Source organism: Silene latifolia, chromosome 2, assembly GCF_048544455.1.
Source record: "Silene latifolia isolate original U9 population chromosome 2, ASM4854445v1, whole genome shotgun sequence".
In the NCBI taxonomy this organism is placed as follows: domain Eukaryota; kingdom Viridiplantae; phylum Streptophyta; class Magnoliopsida; order Caryophyllales; family Caryophyllaceae; genus Silene; species Silene latifolia.
Window position 1 is genome coordinate 28,797,069 of NC_133527.1, and position 18,913 is coordinate 28,815,981.

General features: G+C 35.6%; 3 protein-coding genes across 5 annotated transcripts; 1 reads left to right on the plus strand and 2 right to left on the minus strand.

Annotated features, from left to right (window-relative positions):
• The first annotated feature begins 470 nt into the window (after positions 1-470).
• Positions 471-6,755, plus strand: LOC141642544 (aspartic proteinase A1-like). Of its 3 annotated transcripts, none has more exons than XM_074451382.1 (14): positions 471-590; positions 2,796-3,173; positions 3,267-3,327; positions 3,420-3,514; positions 3,599-3,711; positions 3,951-4,119; positions 4,204-4,243; positions 4,342-4,406; positions 5,206-5,319; positions 5,506-5,570; positions 5,756-5,915; positions 6,020-6,139; positions 6,254-6,342; positions 6,457-6,755. In XM_074451382.1, the coding sequence occupies exons 2-14, from the start codon at positions 2,808-2,810 to the stop codon at positions 6,539-6,541; spliced, it is 1,542 nt and encodes a 513-aa protein (XP_074307483.1). In that variant the 5' UTR covers positions 471-590; positions 2,796-2,807; the 3' UTR covers positions 6,542-6,755. The 3 variants fall into 3 exon arrangements, with proteins under 3 accessions (XP_074307483.1, XP_074307485.1, XP_074307484.1); XM_074451384.1 differs by having other exon boundaries at positions 484-590; positions 2,802-3,173; XM_074451383.1 differs by having other exon boundaries at positions 501-590; positions 2,789-3,173.
• Positions 6,756-6,913: 158 nt separating this feature from the next.
• On the minus strand, positions 6,914-8,049 carry LOC141642545 (uncharacterized). Its single transcript, XM_074451385.1, has 2 exons — positions 7,679-8,049; positions 6,914-7,510 (listed from the first exon to the last, which is right to left on the minus strand). The coding sequence occupies exons 1-2, from the start codon at positions 7,971-7,973 to the stop codon at positions 7,191-7,193; spliced, it is 615 nt and encodes a 204-aa protein (XP_074307486.1). The 5' UTR covers positions 7,974-8,049; the 3' UTR covers positions 6,914-7,190.
• Positions 8,050-8,704: 655 nt separating this feature from the next.
• On the minus strand, positions 8,705-12,000 carry LOC141642543 (60S ribosomal export protein NMD3-like). The gene is made up of 3 exons (XM_074451381.1): positions 11,632-12,000; positions 10,317-10,907; positions 8,705-9,737 (listed from the first exon to the last, which is right to left on the minus strand). The coding sequence occupies exons 1-3, from the start codon at positions 11,806-11,808 to the stop codon at positions 8,826-8,828; spliced, it is 1,680 nt and encodes a 559-aa protein (XP_074307482.1). The 5' UTR covers positions 11,809-12,000; the 3' UTR covers positions 8,705-8,825.
• Between the last annotated feature and the right edge of the window lie 6,913 nt (positions 12,001-18,913).

Here is an 18,913-nt window from a genome sequence, read left to right on the forward strand (position 1 = left end):
TAATCTTGCAGTGCAGATCCTTTATACCATCATATATCTTGTCATTTCTCTTATTGACACATAAGCACTTTGATATATATTATTACAATTTCTATTATCTATTTGTGATCTGTTAAGATTTTAAGATAGTGAGACACAAGATAAAACATAAAGTGAAATAGGTGATCTCAGTTCATAATTTTGTGTCCAAAACATGTAAAAGTAAGCTATATTCCGTCTATTATAATTATTTGTTTATTTTTAATTAAAATACTTCTTACAAGAATAAAAAGGGCAAAAAAATAATTAACACATTTATCGTAATTATATTATACGGAGTATGTATTGCACTTTTCATAGGTATCAAAATACGTTTTTGAATTTATAAAAGTGAGAAATAATATCCTCCCATCAATTGCTAGCTGTTTGTTTATTGCCATTATAAAAAACCAGAAATCTCCTGGACTTAAAATAGTAATTTGTACTCTAAAAATCCCTATTTATTCAACTACCAGTCTATATATACAAACCCACAATCCGTGAAGAGTAGTTACAGAAAGCCTTTTTAATACTTGCCACCATCATTATCATCATCTTTCTCTCCAAAATTGGTGAGCATTTAAATTATATTCGTCTAACTTTTTATATTATTTCATTCATTTCGTGTTATATATGGAGCATTTAATTTTCATGTGTATCCTAGATTAAGCTTAGAAATAACCTTATTTTGGATTACGTCTTTTATGCATGTTTATGTTGTTTGATTCAATATAAGGTACGGGAATAGTTTATTTTTGTTGCCTTAATTATAAAGGTTTCATTGTTTTTCTTTTGGCCCAAAGAGTCACCTTCGTCCGACAAGAATATCTCCGTCTTAACCACTAGGCTAAGACCTTGCTAGTTTCAAATGTCATTGTGTCATTTAGGATTATGAGTTTTGTTAATTTTTGGGTTTTATTGCTAATTGGTTTTAGAGTGAACCCTATTGGGCTTGTATTGTGGATACTATCTGCTCCATTTGCAGCGGCTAGGCCCGTTGTTGAATTTAACAATATAGTATTGTCTATAATGACTAGGAAGTGTATGCATGCAAATAAAATTGCAAATCCGGAATATTAAATCATCTGATTTTGCTTCATTTTACAAGAAGGTCAAGGCATCTTCATTTCTTCTTAGGAATTAGCTGTTGATTAACAAAATTACAGCTTATTTTGGTTTGCCTCTGAAAAATAGAGGCAATCTTTAGATAACCATTATTCTATTATTTAATTTGTGTAATTTCATTTTCTAATTTAGATATGGATTCAGCGGTAACCATTTATTTTTCTATTTTTCATCCAACTTAATGACAACTTGATTAAGGCTGTCTCATGTTGAGACAAGGTTGTAGCCTTGTAGGTAGAGCCGTAGAGGTGACAATTGGGTCACTCAATTCCCTTATGGGTAAGGTCAGAACGAGTCGGGTCAATATCCGAGATAAGGTTAGTTGGTTCATGTTTATGTTGGGTCTAGTTCGGTTCAGGCCATTATCAGTTCAAGTTATGACTTATGAACACATAATTTATCTTGCGTTACAAAATTTGGACTTATATTTCAATTGCATACTTGTTACTTCTTCCATGATACTCCGTAGAAATAACCTTCTCATTTAACTTTTTACGCTACTTTGATTATGTTTTTTTCATCAGGGAAATACTTTTTTTTTAATCATGTTATGGTTTTTATTATTTTATTAAACTTTTGACTACAAAAGTCAAACTAAGAAGCTTATTTTGGGATGACGAGGAAGTTTTAATTTAAAACAATAACGAAAAGTGTTAATTTGATCATATTTGGGGGATTACTAAGCTAATTCTTTGTTGAGTCATCCATTGCGCTAAGTGGCTATTGTGTCAATGAGTGTCACAGGTAATCTCTCCTGTCGATTTTAAATTTGGGTCAGGTTAGGACAAATAGGCTCATTATGGGTTTAATCTCTGGTACCGGGTTACGGGCGGTTTGGGTCAGATTCCTGGAGTCGTGACAACTTTTGACAGTTTAGTTGTAGGCGAGTGTTGTAACTAGAGCTGCCAAATGTCGAACATCCCGAGGAAGCCAACCTGGTACAATTCAAAAATTTGGTGAAACTCATCCATGGTTTTAAATCTCAGCCGAGACGTATCGTATCGGACGAGATGTATCGGTATCGGAAGCCGCCGATACAAGATATCCCGAGATGTATCGGGTAAATTAAAAACAAGAAAGTATCGGCCGAGACGACCGATTTATAACGTGTATCGGCCAACTCGGCCCGATACAGCCCGCGGTGAACCCGATATGAACGAGTTATAACTTGTATAGGCCAAGTTTTTTAATGAAAAGCTCTTAAAAACTGTATAGCATTGGTCAAAGTAATTATCCTAAGTAGAATTAATCTTAACATTATATGAAATAGTCAATAGATGATGAAATATGTACAAAAGCTTGTAAAATAAATATCACCGAGATAACAACGATTCAGAGCGCGACGGCCGAGTCGAGGACGATTCCGCGACTCCGTTAGCGCGATCGTGACCGGTACCGCTATTTAAAACCCTGAACTCATCTGACCTGTCCTAATCAATCCCTAGTCCCGACATGGATATGAGGTGAAAGAGATTACAACCACCGTATTATTCCCAGCCTAACATGAACAAACTAACTTGAGATAACTTACGGCCTGAGATTGGCTAAACTTGGTGGATGACCCGATAATGAATTAGCTTTATAATGTTCCAAATAAGATCAATTGACATTTATCTTATCTGTCGATACTAGTAATCCATTGCAGTTGATAGTTTCAGGTAAACATGGTTAACTATAAGGCGCTGGTGATCCCGCTGTTTATTTCCATTCTTCTGTTTCCCATTGCCCTTTCTGCACCCAATGATGGCCTACTGAGAATTGGATTGAAAAAAAGAAAAAGGGATCCAAACAGCCGAATAGCACCTAAGCTCGGGCCGATAGATAGGGAGGTGTTGAAATCTTCTGTTGAGAACTATCTTTTAGGCAACTTAAGGGATGTTGAGGGTGCCGATATCATTGCTCTTAAGAACTACAATGATGCTCAGTACTTTGGGGAGATCAGTATCGGTACTCCGCCTCAGAAGTTCACTGTTATTTTTGACACGGGTAGTTCGAACTTGTGGGTACCATCATCTAAGTGCTTCTTCTCGGTAAGATTAAGATTGCCTTGATTCTGCTTTTGCTTTTTTTTCGCTTGGGGAATGTTTCATGGAAGTCTTATATTCCCTTATTTTGATTTCCAGCTTGCTTGTTACTTCCATCCCAGCTACCACTCTAGGGCATCCAGTACTTACAAGAGGAACAGTCTGTGCACTAGTCCCTGCACATTCTTTAAATTATGTTATTTTTGAATCTTTATTTCAGGCAACTAAACTAGACTCGTTTTCATGATTCAGGGAAACGTGCGGCAATTCATTATGGTACTGGAGCTATATCTGGTTACTTTAGCAAAGATAATGTTGAAGTCGGTGACCTCATTGTAAAGAACCAAGTAAGTGGAATCAGCTCATTCTTCTGAACTGGGTTTGTAATCAGTCGGTGTGTTCAAGAAACTCACTTTAAATCTATATTTCAGGAATTTATAGAGGCAACTGCTGAACCCGGTACCACATTCTTGCTTGCTCATTTTGATGGTATACTTGGCCTAGGCTTTCAAGAGATATCAGCCGGAAATGCTGTGCCTGTCTGGTAATTATTATTGATTCACCGTGAAACATCTTTGTGAATAGACAACCTTTATGGAGATCTTTTCATTCAGACAGTTTTTCAATTGAAATAATTATGAATGCTAGTAATCCTAGCTAATCGGTATGTAAAAATGTATTTTCTTAACTTTGCTAGAGCTATATTCTCGTCGGGGTTGCATTGTCCTAGAGTAAGGGTCGAGAAAGAACGTGGTACATTAGAGTATATACTTTATCTTGCAGGTACAACATGATGAATCAAGGGCTTGTCAAGGAGCCAGTATTCTCATTTTGGCTCAACCGTAATGCACAAGAGGAAGAAGGTGGCGAAATTGTATTTGGTGGGGTCGACCCTAATCACTTCAAAGGCGAACACACATACACTCCTGTGACGAGGAAGGGTTATTGGCAGGTATTTACATAATATAATCAAATAGCACATTACTCTGATTTGATTGATCAAGGGTCGTCTCATCGAATGATTTTTTGTTGGCAGTTTGAGATGGGTGATTTTCTTATAGATGGCAAATCAACAGGTATACAGTGAACAAACTCGCCACAAGCTGATGTTGCTTTTATGTATATTAGTTATCTTATTGGCGATGTTAATGAGCATTGCCACCATTTTATTCAGGATACTGCACTGGTGGATGTGCAGCTATTGCAGATTCTGGCACTTCATTGATGACTGGTCCTACGGTTAGAACTTATCCTCATTTTTTATTATAACTTCATCTTCCCTCAGTGGCATTGGCATATGTAGCCTACACCATATAGGGATCTCGACTCGAGAGACTTGAAAATCAAACTTAATGTGTATTTTGCCTAATTTGATGATTGAAATTTTAGAAACTTTAATATATGTATAATATACCGGAAACAAAATTCTCTTGGAGTGCCCTCTGGTAGATGGATGTTCTAGCTTAGTGTGATGGTTTACACATTTTGACGCACATTTTCGACCCCTTAGATTTTACTTTATGTATTTATTATATTTTTGTTTTTAGATGCATGTCATACGCCAAGATTTCTTCCTATATGTTTGACCTTGGGTTATGAATTATGATATTTTGTTTTGCTTAATTTTATAGCCTCAGAAGAAATGTATCGCTCTGCTGCACTGTCAATGTTTCCTCCTTCTAGTCTAGAGTTGTATTAAAATAAGCCTCTTTATGCTGGTAAAATCAATCAACTTGATACCAAAGCTTTGTTGTTAATGCTTGCTTGCATTCAAATCTGTTCAGTTACCCTCAATCAAACATGTGTGTGTCGGCCGTTTATAGTCGAAACTCGATTCCTCGGAAGATTTTTGAATGCAGGAGTTGCACACTTACAGCCTTCACGATCCTCGGAAGATTTTTTTTATTTGTTATTTTGGTGCACTGAAACTTGATTTTGTTGGCATGTCCACTATAGGAATTGGTAAATGTTTCGTAAGTACATCTAAATATGTAGTTTTTTTTATATAACCACCAATTGCGTTTTGAATGTAATGCAGGCAATCATTACTCAAATAAACCTTGCAATTGGAGCTTCAGGTGTTGCCAATAAGGAGTGCAAGGCAGTAGTAAAGCAATATGGGCAAACCATGATTAATCTTCTCATCTCACAGGCAAGTAAAGCATATTTGATGACAGCGATTACTTTAGAATTTGATGACAGTGATTACTTTAGGATTATGACCCGCCATAATCCTACAATATCAACTATTTAATCTAACGAATTAGGAAAACGATTAAGTGATGACAACAGTCGATATCTTCATGTGTTTGCTGAATTTATCCATTAAATTTTCCAGGAATCTCCCAAAAAGGTCTGCTCCCGAATTGGTCTCTGCACATTTGATGGCACACAAGATGTTAGGTAAGCTTAAAATGGGAAGATGTTACTTTTATGAAATGAAACACTACGTTTCGCTCTATGACATTGCATTCGGAAACCAAGAATACAAAAATGCTTATTTTTTCAGTGAGATTTTAGTATAAATGAACTTTATTAGTTCTCTTCAACGTTGGCGCGTTCACAAAAGAATGGTTGCTTTCTTGTAGCATGGCAATCAAGAGTGTAGTGGATAAGGAGAGCTCCGAGAACTCATCTGGTGGATCAAGTGATGCTACGTGCTCGGCTTGTGAAATAGCTGTTGTGTGGATGAACAACGAACTCCAGCAAAATGCCACTGAAGATCGAGTTATAAGTTATGTCGATGAGGTGGGTGGTCGTGAACACGATATTTATCATACATGTAGAAAAAACAAGTGTTTTGTGTGCTCATATTAGTCATATATCCTCACTATGCTCTGAAAACCTTGCAGTTGTGTGAGCGGATCCCAAACCCAATGGGAGAGTCAGCTGTTGACTGTAACCTTCTTTCCCGGATGCCTTCAGTCTCATTTACAATTGCTGGCAAACAATTTGAACTCAGTCCTGAGGAGGTATTATGCACTCTCAACTCTCTAGTCGTCTAATGATATGTATCCGTTGAGGTGGCAATTGGGTTACTCTTAGTGGCTTAATATACATTCTATCGTTTGTTGGATTGTACTCAGTATGTACTCAAAATCGGAGAGGGACCACTGGCGCAGTGCATTAGTGGATTCAGTGCTATGGATATTGCCCCTCCTCGCGGTCCTCTCTGGTATATCATCCATCCTTTTGACACTTTTTCATGTGACATAAGCATAGGCTTGGAGACTCTTTTCACTAATTCCATGCAATTACAATTACAATTACAAATAAAATATATCTGCAGGATTCTGGGAGACGTGTTTATGGGACGTTACCACACTGTGTTTGACTACGGGAATCTGAGGGTTGGATTTGCCGAAGCTGCATAGTTTCACCTCACCTTTGTTCTCTCGTTTATACGATGTTTAGAAACTCTAGCCAAAGGTTTCGCGTGAACTCAAGCCATATGTGATGGTCTCTTTCTAAAAGTTTCTATGGTAGCATGGTTGTGTAAGTACTCTGTAGACTGTGGCAGTAGAAATCGTTTCATTCCCGTACGGCCATACCCTTGTATGAAAGAACAAAAAGTATCTTTGTTTTGAATGTGTGTGCTTTAGGATGGCAATTTATGAGCTGAAACCGAGCAGGTCAAACCTGTGGAAGATGTCGATCCAACCCCGTTGTTTTAAAACTCGCAACAGAACCCGTAATCAGAAACCCAATTAAAATTCATTTGCTATGCCGATGACAAGTCTGAAACATTTGGAAAAGGGCTTGTATGAGAATCTGATAGATGAATTACATTACAACAAATCTGTATGTTTAAGATGACTTCAATAAGAATAAGAATGTATGATTAAAAAAATATTTAACAAAGAAATTTGAAAAGAATATCTCCGTCTTAAATAAGAATTTGTGTAACTATGCATCTTGCTATCAGGTTGAATTTTAAATGAAGTAAGCAAGTCCTTGTATCTATGCCATCTTGCTTTGTTCAGTTGCAAAAAAATTCAGAAAACGTTCTTAGGGTTTTGAAATTTATAGTCGATTCCGAAGCTCTTGGTTTTCGGCAAGCAAACGGTCATATTCGAGAAGTAATACTTCAGACTGTTTCCTGAGAGCCTCGACAGTGGATTCGTAAGTACTTGCTTCCTTGATCTTGTCTTCGAGTTCAGACTCCATGTGCCTAATCATATCCTTGAATGTGTCTACCTGCATCTCTCTCGCTTTTACCTCCTCGGGACCTGCAAATTTTACGTCTGTCTTCTTTCCGGCTTCCATGGTCTTCCTTCTTAATCGAAGTTCTCTGATGTAGAAATGTAGACGATCTATCATGAGGGATAGAAACAGAATGAATCCTGAATCCAAACACAGTCGTAAGCACATTATTAGATGTAGTGAACTTATAAAACTACTACTCGGTAGGACCGTCTCATGTAATCATCATGTCAGATGAAAGTGCATTGACGCCATTGATTTCAGATCCACAGAAATTATGAAAAGGAATAAAACAGAGGAATACCCACCCATAAGAGAAGCTTCAAGGAGATGTTTGGCAAAGAGGACTTGTTCAGTAGGATTAAGATCAGAAGGAGCACCATCATCAACATCGCCACGACGCGTGAATTTAACAACACTATACATGGAAGAAGAAAGAACAACAAAAATAGTGGCAGAGACAGTTTTGACAACAATGGGGCCTCGGCCGCGCTTGATCTTGTCAAGACCAGCAATTACCAATTTTCTTAAAGGAGTCTTGAACAATAGTAACAATATTATTGTTGCTTCTGCAAATATCACTGAAAATAATAGATGTATCATTTTTCTTTCTTTCTTTTTTTTTTTTTTTTGATGTTTTTGTTTTAATAGTTTGGGTTGAATTGTTCTGAGTTAGTTTGAGGGAATTGAGTGTTGAATGTGAGGGGAAGAAGAAAGGAGTAGAGAAATGCATGGGAAAACGTCTATTTTTGGTGGCAAAGGTGTTGGTGTGAAAACATTCTCTTTTTTTTTTTTTTTTTTTCTTTTTTTCCTTTTCGACAGAAAATGTAGTTTTTTTAATATACAGGAAAGTTATTGAAAAATCATTTATAAAGGGCATAATTACACCTCTCCCGAATACATTAAAAAGAAATTTAACAAGCAAAATCATCTTGCACAAGAATTTCAAGTATAACAGAAACTTATCGATCTCAATTCGCATATAATGTTGACACAAATAGGATTATACATCTAGTTGTACCATAAGCATGGTACAACCAAGGTATAAGAATTTGAGCTTATGTGTATTCTTTTTGAGCTAATTTAAAGTTCATGTTTTTAATGTGTAAATTGATGAATTCAATACTTTCTAATAAAGTTCATATTCTTTAACATAAAACTCGTATATTTTATCACAAAGCTCAGATTCTACACCGTACAACATATACAACTGGTTGTATAGTCCATGAATTGTAATGTTGACTCATATTTCATGTGAACCTTAACAACAATCGTTCATAATCTATCTATTACGGAGTACATTGCAAGAAATCCCCACGACTCGAAGGGCGATATGAGACGCAGAAAAAATAATAGGAAAGACCAAAATTTCAGGACTTGGTTCAACATTTCTCTTGAATCTTCATATGATAGAAAATGTAATACAAGAAAAATTATCTACGACAGTTATTCTAGTTAAGTCGTCCTGTCCGCGACACTACCATGTTCATCATCACTCAGGCCAAGCTCAGCAAAGATATCTTCAAGTTGGCCGGATGTTATTTGATCAAGATCACTAGCTACTGAAGACTCCATCTTCGAACAATCACGCTCCTCCTTCTCATCAAGTGAGAGATTAAACCTTAACTCCGGATTAACAAACAAATCTTTCTTAAACCGTTCATACTCTGAATCTTCCTTTTCCTGAAAACTATTCTTCGTAGATGCTTGGCCCTGCTCTCTGTAGGTTTTCTTAATCAGAACAGCATCTGGGAAAGACCCAGATCGTTCCTCTGCCTCGCTGTTGTTAAAGTTGGCTCCACATAGGTCATAGCCAAGAGCGTAGTCCCCCGGTTTCAGAATATGGCCAAGATGTGTCCTTACTGACGATATTCTATCGTTCTTTCCAAAATCTGAAACCCTAGCAATTTGCACATCAGCTTCAGTATATCCGCCCAGCCATCTGCTCTCGACTTCTGAAGAGACAACTTCAACATCCAACACTATATACTCTACCAGTTGCTTATAGCTTAGTAATGGTTCAAATGGTTCTCTCCAGTACATTTCTGCACTCATAGTGTAGGTTTGAAGGGTAAATGGGTCCAAAAGACTGATATTGTTGCTCACTTTGGTACATATGACTAAGGGACCAAGGTGTCCTAAACGAGCAGAGAGTTTAGATGGGAGATAAACAAGATCGTCGTGACAAATTGGGCAGATAGTAGCACAAATAGCAAATTCGTAGAGCGAAATATTACTCTTGGTATCCTGAGACTTCAACTTCTTTTGGAACTTCTGCGGCTTAATGGGAGTAAGTCTAGCCAAGATGAAGTAAAATTTTGCAGCATCGCTCCTCGTGCCAAAGTAAAAATCAATACCTTCCTTGACCTGTTTCAAAAATTCTCATATAAGACAGTTGGTTTATACATGGTCTAATAAGCTCATGTTTTAAACTAAAAGATCAAGAATTCAAATTCTTACTAGATATTCTATAAAAATTAATACCGAGTACTAGATACAAAAGGTTAACAACAATTTTACCCTAGTGTGTCAAATGCTCCTACAAATGATTAGGCAAGGGGATCGAATATGCACAACCTTACTCTAACTCAGAGAGGTTGTCTCTAGATGACCCACAATCGAGAATTGCATCAAATGACTCCTATTACATAACAAAAAGAATGATAACCAATTGAGTGAACCATTTTTGGTCATATATTGATGCATGTAATTACTTTCATTTAAGAAGAGATGGTTTAAATATAAGAAAACGTCTATTTGTTGGTTGAAAGGTACGGCTAGTGCAATCTGTTTCTGAGCACCGAGGGAAATTAGTGGGCAGATCCCCAACTTTGGCTTATTTCATTAGTGAAAAATCAGGTCCTCCACACTCACAAGCCACAACAACCAATATTCATCAACTAGTGTACTCCGTATAACATAATGTGCAACACAAGACTTGCTTACCGGTTTAATCTTAACTGCATACTGTGCAGCGTTATGCTTGATTAAAAGCTGCTCCAAGGACAGGAATGTGCGCATATGAGAGACATGTTGCCTGACTTGAACAACAGCCACCCACTGATCAGGGTCTGTAGGCATACAAGTGGGACACTTCTGATACCGAACAACATACTCAACATCATGGGAATTCTCAGCATAGACTTGATCAAGAATTTCAGATTGGACACTGAGTCGCACTTGTATTCTCTTAGAGTTAGGTTCAGTAGGTAGAAAGCGCGCATCTACCAAACGAAATTCAGAAAGTTTCGTCAGCCTCTTGAGACAAAATGTTAATAACTCCTTGGAATCTCTTTCAGCTTTCAACCAAGTTTTTGGAGGCTGAAGGTACTTCCCACAATCAGGACAGTATATAATGTTGACTCGGCTTGGTAAAGCACCTGCAATATTGCATTCCACACGGAGACAAAACCGGCACATGTTGGCCTTGTTTGGAGGAGTTGGACTACCACATTTACAGCATAATATGTTTCCAATGGTTTGGTTCCTTGTTAAGAAACCGCCCACTTGGTTACAATCTGCTTCCTGATCAACGCCCTATAAAATCAAAAGAAATTCATTACCACAACACCCAATGCTTCAATGGCTCCTGCTAATTGCCATTAATTTCTTTCCGGTTCATCACAAAATCGTTGGCCCATTTCTATATTTACAAACTAAAAACGGCCGCTTCTTGCAATCTTTTTAGCAAGTGACACAGGCAAAAAATGATGCAGTATCACTACATGAAAATTGTTCTAACCAAAGGGGTCATTAATAGAGAGCATATATAAGGTGTGAGTTCAGAGGGAGGGAGGGAGCACCCCATCTGTCCCAATGAATAGTTTACACTAGTTTATTTTTATTTTGTGAAGGGGAAATAAAGCAAGTATAAACTATTGACTATGATAGAGGGAGTACTAGACAACCGTGGCCATCTTCTAGATATAAGGTAAACGCAGCGAGAACGTTTCACCCCATAACCTCATTCCCAATTTATCTTCTACGAAAAAGGGCATGATTGAAGTAACTTAAAACTTTCCGTTGATAAACTATTATTTCTGGCTCAATCATTTGTTTACCTTTTATATTCACTAGGACAAATATTTTAATATAGAAATTGAGGAAATTAGGAAAGAACAAGCTAAGAATGTTATAAAAGATTGAAAACCAACAAACCCCATTAATTAACAGATAAATTGAGCAAATTAAGTAAGAAGAATTGGGAACACAAGATAACTGAAATTGAAAAGATAAAAAGAAGAAAAAGCCAATAAAGTACCAGTTGATTATCAACGAATTCGGCATAGGAAAACACTGTCCGTTTGCGTGAAATCTTGAGAATCCGTTTAAGTTGTCTGATTGACGAAATTTCTTGGAGTTCTTTTTGTCGATTATGAGCACCTAAATCTGGGTTTCTTTTGTGACCCAATTGTCTTAGCAGATTGTTATTAGTCATTGTTTCGATGATCAATTCTTGTTTGGATCATCAATTTTGGGATTCAGCTTCTATAATTTGGGGTTTTAGGGTTTTTTTTATAATCTTTCGCCGGCAAAACTAACATTAACCACCAACTTCTTTTTCTAATACCAGTAGGTTTTTGGTGAGCCCGAATAGTATAAGTAGGTTTTTGTGTTGACCTTTTGTGTCACCGTTTTCTAAATATTCCCTCCTATCTTTTATATATATATATATATATATATATATATATATATATATATATATATATAAAACTGGGTTGAAGAAGTGTGGATTCACCATGTGTCATTCCCGCCTTAAATACAAGCATTAATTGCAACAAAATCAATAAATAAATGGTGTATAGATTTCAGCAATATATTAATTATATTTTAATGTATATTTTTTTCTTATATTACATTAAATAAGTATGATGCTTTAATTTTAATTTTAATTTTCATGAAAAACTATTTCGAGAATAATTTTGAAACATAAATAGTTACATTAATAAAAAAATGCTTTCATGTAAGTATAATTTCGTTATAGTTATTCAAATATATTAGGATTTGAAGTATATAGAAAAACTAGGTAAGCGTTCACACAATATTATCAATTCAACAGAACATATATGGAGAAAACTCTATTATACCATACAAAAAAAAACTTTTATAATAGTATACATTTTATTTCATTTATTTAAGAAATATTAATATGCGTAAGTTTTTTAAAATAAAAGAATCACCTATATGAAAAACGTAGGCATCTTATCTTATACAAGCTTTTTTACATTATTTTACATTAAAATACGAGAATCAACCCAACTTTATATTATTTTATTATCTTAATGTTTTATATTATTTTATATTAATTAAGTGAAAAATATAAAGGTAGACATGTGGTATTGCCGAGATAATTCATGTACACAGTATGCATTTTGCATACACACTTCATATGTATTTCCAAGATGCATATTCAACCTAAATTATAAACATCATTATCTTGAGTGCATTCAAAGTATTAAAAGACTACTGCACTACTTAATTAGTCCGTAATGCTAAGTTCTATGGACATACTTGGTTTCTTAACCCAAGTGATATATATACGCACCTATTGATTCTATTGCACTATCTCCCTTTTTCTCACAACTTACTGATATGGAGTTTTATCAAAAGATCAACTAACTCACAGAGTATGTAATTTATTTTTGCTATTATCAAAAGATCTGTCAATCTGCAAATTAAAAAGTATGTTTTTTAATTGCTACATTTACGTCAACCCTTTCGTCTCAATCATTTGTTTACCATTTTTATTTTTTGTGATGGGTATTTTAACCAAAGGTAAACAAATGATTTAGGCGGAGGCACAGAGAGAGTATTATTATTTTATCGATTACTTAGATTTGCAGAGTTTCTCATGCTCGCCAAACATGAAATATAGGCCCAAACTAAAACCTTCAACCGATGAGGATTACTCCGAGGTGAAAGCTCAAGTATCCATATGGAACGGATGTAAGATGTTGAACAATTTATAGCGCAGTGGACGTCTCCATTTACGTTGTAAGAAAATAATACGAAGTACTTCGTAAATGGATAACCTTGAATCTTTCGTTCACAATTTCTTATTTTTATTTGTGTAAGAAATTGATTCTCCGACTGACAAAAGCGTTTCAAGAAATTATCTGCTCAGATATTACGACATAGTGATAAAAAAATAATAATTCATATTCCAAAATCAATAGGCAGGATTTGTGTACTCTAAATCTGGAAAGCAACTTACAAACATTTTCTTTGTTTCTCAATTTTAGCTGCAATTACCAATAACACTATGAGAACATTGGAAATCACAAATCAGTTTTGAAACCAATTTGTTACTCTTCGTTGTACAATGGATACATTTGTAGTTTTGTTTCATTAAAGATAGCACAAATTCTCATTTGTGATAGGTGTGAACACGTCACAATTTATGACGGACCCAAAATATGACCAATAATGAGAAAATTTGATTATAGGTGGTTACATTTTATCTTTAAGTGGTAACATTTGTGCCGCCACAATTTGTGACCCGTCACAATTTGTAACCGTTACAAGTAAGACGCTTTGTAAAGATAGAGATGAATATCAATAAATTCTAGAGAGATGAATATTGATGGCAAGCCTTCTTTGAGTACAAAGTAGTCATTCAATAGTTGGATCTTGAAAAAAAGGTAACGGATGTTGTAGACTGTAATAACATTGATACATAGACGAGTCCATTTTCTAGAGCAACCGGGGTGAGGGAAGAGATCAAGGGCGATGGGCGACGGCCATAACAACATGGATACCGTGATGAATTCCTAGGTTGTTTTTTGAAGAGAAATGGTTAAGAAAAAGGGGTTGATGAACTCCATGTCTTAATTTGGTTTAGATTATAATTAAGCTTTTCGCTAAACAGTAAACATGAACTTCAGAGTTCAAATCTCTTAGTGTTTCTTGCCAACATTCATTTAACTCAAAATGCAAGAAATTTTTCAATGAATATTAACTAGTGTAGTTCCCGTGCTATAACACGGTATTTTTAAGATGAAATTTATAAAGAGGAACTTTTAATAAAATTATTTGCATAAATTAAAGCTACTTTTAATTTAATGTTATAATATACTAAATATAATAATAGTAAGTAGATAGAAAAGAAAGTTTACTATTAATAATAACACTATAATGTTAAATCGATAAGGGGGACTAATTTATGAAATTAAGTTAGATGTAAAATCTAGTTAAAAAATCTATTAGCCTTATTAAGAAAACTGGTAAAAATAATATACTACGCGTCTAAAAAGACAATTTACAAATTATTAAAACTAACATTTTCACTTTCTATTTCCTATAAGAAAATACATAAAAATTGTTATACATTATTTAAAAAATACTCCATACTCCATATACTCCATATTACTAAAATAAAGATTTCATAATTCGAGAGTGCAATTGATATGTTGTAAAATTGCATAATATATTAGGGGGTAATTGATTGTAATTGCATATTTTCGGGATAATATTGTAAAGATTGCATAATTTGAGAGGTTGTTTCCATGTATAGGATTGCATTTATTCGAAAAGTCAAAGCATACATTTGTTTCCATGTATAGGTTTTCAATTGATTCAAATCATACGTTAGACTTGACGCAAAAGCAAATTTGATTTATTAAAAGTCGACGGCCCAACTTAGATTGGCCCATCAAAGAGTAGTGTAAGTTAGGCGGGAAAACTACTTGAGAATTTTATTCTCTTAGTAGTAGAGGAGATTTTAAATAAGGTTTTATTTTTCAAAAAGGAAGTTTTTTAAAACGAGGGAAATTCCTTTCATGATTAATATTTGTTGGAAAATATACAAATTTTATTTTGACAGAAAGAATTTTGATTAGTTATTCAAATGATGGTTTTATAAAAAGTTGGAGTTATGAATAAACTCTATCATTAGAGAGTAGTAGACTTATTACGAAAAGAAACACCCATTTAAAAATGTGATAAATATTCACCATGCAATATCACATTTTAATGTTTGAATAAAAAATTAAAGTATAAAAATGGGTTGCCGAATTGTATATATACTATATTAATTATTATGAGTAACTATTATAGACACTTTAGTAGATAATTTATGTGTATAATAGTTTTTATTTCACATAGTAAAATTCACAATCCAATAGTTAACATTTTAAATTATGAAATAAAAATAAGTGTCTCACCAAGGAATACACTTTAGCAATGAGAATTTTGTAAAAGTATATGTACTAAACGACACAAGTAGTACGAGAAATCTGATTTTTTTAAATATGTACTTAGTATTTTTATTCATTATAAAATCAATAAAATTTTCAAATAGATAAATCATTAATTAGTAATAGACTAATAGCATATACACACTTACCGTGCGAAGCACGGGATTCTACCTAGTTCTTAATAATCCCCCCTTTTATGGAGGGCACGAGAATTAAGGGAGGAGAGTATTATATGGTAAAGTATTGTAGTGGGGTAGGAGATTGGAGAAAGGGAACGTACTGTGTGATTAAAATAAGTATTGTTGTGGGGTAAGGTGATTAAAATAAGATAAAATATAAGTATTGTGGGGTATTGTTGTGGGGTGAGGTGATTAAAATAAGTATAAAAGTTTGTCAAATAAGGAAATAGGGAGAGTATTGTGAATAGATGGAAAAGGAAATAGGGAGAGTTATTTAGAATAGGAGGGAGTATTAACTCACTTTAGTATTTGGCAAATTTGGCAAACTTCTTGTGAAATCTCTACTATTATCAATAATGTGAAATTAGACTTTTGTTTTTTCGATCCAGTGATAATTAAACATTCCTTTCGTAAAACCAACAATGTTGCTGACTTCATGGCTTCTATTAGACATTCATGTCCAACTCTTTCGAAGTGGTTTGAAAGCCGGTGGCTTCAACTTACCTCTCTCATTCGAACGGATGAGATAGGTTGGTCATATCCTAGAGGATCGATCAACCTAGTTTTCTTACCTTATAAAAAAAACAGAAAAATAATTTCAAAAACGAGGAAATTATTTTAGAAATTGTCAATCTTTAATTTTTGGGTTCACAAGGACTATATATTTTTAAGGTACTTTTATAAAGTATATAATAAAGTAACTACTTGACAATTTACTTCTAGTTGGTTATAGGCTCTGTTTGACAAATCGCAAAAACAGATTCATAATAGCAGATAATGTTAGTAGAATACGGTTAGCAGATTTTAGTAACAGGTTTGACTATCAAATTAAATTAGCAGATTAAGAAAGGGTGTTTGTTAATTAGCATATTATTAAATAACTTTTCTAAAGTTTACGAGCATGAATATATTAACCTTACACCTTCACTCCAAAAGCTATATATTTAACATCTACTTCAATTAATAATCTACATTACCACCCGTGCAGTGCACGGGTTCAAAAACTAATTTAACTAGTTTTAAACCCGTGAAATTCACAGACTGTTTTATACTCCGTAGTTAGATGATTAAATTTAAGCTAATACTCCATATATTGTTAATAAACTTAAAGTCATACGAAAGTCGATATTATATAAATGTAGAATACAACGGTAACACCCCCTCATACCAAGGTACCTTACCAGGACTACCCAAGCATGAAAGGCTGTTACCATCTCGGTTGCCCGAGGTTAGTATATATCAAAAGTGTCCGTCCTAAACACATTTATTAGAAGTACTGTAAAGTATTAATGTTTACAACAATCCAAATCCAAACCAAAACCAATAAAGTGAATTCAACTGCGGACAACTACAAAATCATAGCTAAGACTCGTAACTGTGATACTACAACTGGTGATGACGACTTCCCCATGACCGCCCAAGCTCACCAAATGCAATACCTGTCAAGTCTGCTCACCATCCCCGAATGGATCACCGCAGGTTTTACAAAACAACAACAATGGGGTCAGTACCACTCAATCAATATAAGACAAAAACAATGCAACCGGCTGATCATCCTCCACAGTAACCGACTACACACCGAAGTGTGTAGCCCTGCCAGGTTACCCATCGCAACAGGTAATCCACTCCGCCAGTGGGTGACCGCAGCCCATCCCCACCAAGTCCAGCTCATCAACGAGCGACTAACAATCCCTGTCCCTTAATGTGCACATCCCCTCCCGTGACGGGTTCCACGGAGGGCGAACTAGGGTGTGAAGCCACTCCCGCAAGTGACTCCACCACAATCACACACACTACAGCATCACAGCTGTCACAACACCACAACCGTCACAACACAACCACATCAACACCGTCGCCACAACACCCATCCTCCGATGATCAGCAAATAACAACAATTATGAAACATATGCAATCTTAATCAATTAACAGTAACTGAGTAGGGGAAATTCTACCTTTTGGCAATCCAAGTACACATAAGCAATCAATAGCCAATTCCTCATGACACCGTCACCTACATACAATAATCACATAATTCCAATTACCACATCGCACAATCCCATTTCTCCCAATTTATAAATAAAGGCAAAACCCTAAATATAATCATTGAACATAAGGATGAGGACTTACCGCCGATGAATCACAGGAAAGAATACAATTACTATGATCACCCAAAGGAGAGATTAATAGATGATTAGAGCGTCGTAGGATGTTTAAGGTTTTGTAAGTTGTAATTAGAAACTGTTCATCGTAATATATAACGCCCTAACCATTTCCAAATCAAACCGCGGAAATAACACTCGACGGACCGGATACTCGGTCGAGTATAGAGTATACTCGGCCGAGTACCCTTTACTCGGTCGAGTATTCCGCATACTCGGCCGAGTGTTCCTGGGCAGTAGCCAAACAGGATACACGACACACTTTACTCGACCGAGTAGGACATGCTCGGTCGAGTACCAGCCTATAAAATCCGTAGTATTACAGTCTTCCCCCCTTAAAAAGAATTTCGTCCCCGAAGTTCCAACCCAACCTATAAAACATGGACACATAACACCAACTCCACTACCCACGCTTCCTTCCCCCAACATGGCTCACGATAACGTCTCAACTACAGCATAGTCTCCCAATACTAACTCCATAATACTATCAGATACCCACAACATAGATGTTGCCAACTCTGTCTTACTTCCATAATGCTCACTAGCACCCTCAATTACCAAGACAATCCACCGGACAAGATCAACCATCAAAACGGAATGTTACATTCTACCACCCTTAAAACGAACTTTGTCCTGTGAACATGGGCCACGGGGGCGCTTGGAAAACAAGCGTTTGCATTTGTGGAGTCGCCACCAATTTTTATGGGAAATTGGAACCGTTCGTATACCTCGTGCCATGTCAAGACACAAAGTAGTGACATGAACACCAAGAACTCGTTACCGTTAGCATTCTATGTCTAGAATGACTCTCGTGGATGCCAATGAACACGGATGTTCACAGAGATCTGTAGTAAGGGGTGAGGGTACGTATTAGGAAGCTCTTTTGATCGAACACCTAATCCCGCCTGCCTCGATAGCGGCCTCTACTAATGATTAGGGAAGTTGTGTATACTCGATATATTGTCGATTATATGCATGCAATGCAACATCCAATAAATTGATCCTAGCAT

Excerpts from the sequence above, each read along its gene's own strand:
- LOC141642544 (XM_074451382.1), top strand. The coding sequence starts at position 2,808 with ATGGTTAACTATAAGGCGCTGGTGATCCCGCTGTTTATTTCCATTCTT. Across the intron at positions 5,320-5,505 it reads TTAATCTTCTCATCTCACAG|GAATCTCCCAAAAAGGTCTG; the intron begins GCAAGTAAAGCA and ends TAAATTTTCCAG. Across the intron at positions 6,343-6,456 it reads CCTCCTCGCGGTCCTCTCTG|GATTCTGGGAGACGTGTTTA; the intron begins GTATATCATCCA and ends ATATATCTGCAG.
- LOC141642545 (XM_074451385.1), bottom strand. The coding sequence starts at position 7,973 with ATGATACATCTATTATTTTCAGTGATATTTGCAGAAGCAACAATAATA. Across the intron at positions 7,511-7,678 it reads CCTTGAAGCTTCTCTTATGG|GATTCATTCTGTTTCTATCC; the intron begins GTGGGTATTCCT and ends GTTTGGATTCAG.
- LOC141642543 (XM_074451381.1), bottom strand. The coding sequence starts at position 11,808 with ATGACTAATAACAATCTGCTAAGACAATTGGGTCACAAAAGAAACCCA. Across the intron at positions 10,908-11,631 it reads AATTCGTTGATAATCAACTG|GGCGTTGATCAGGAAGCAGA; the intron begins GTACTTTATTGG and ends TTGATTTTATAG. Across the intron at positions 9,738-10,316 it reads ATGCAGTTAAGATTAAACCG|GTCAAGGAAGGTATTGATTT; the intron begins GTAAGCAAGTCT and ends TTTTTGAAACAG.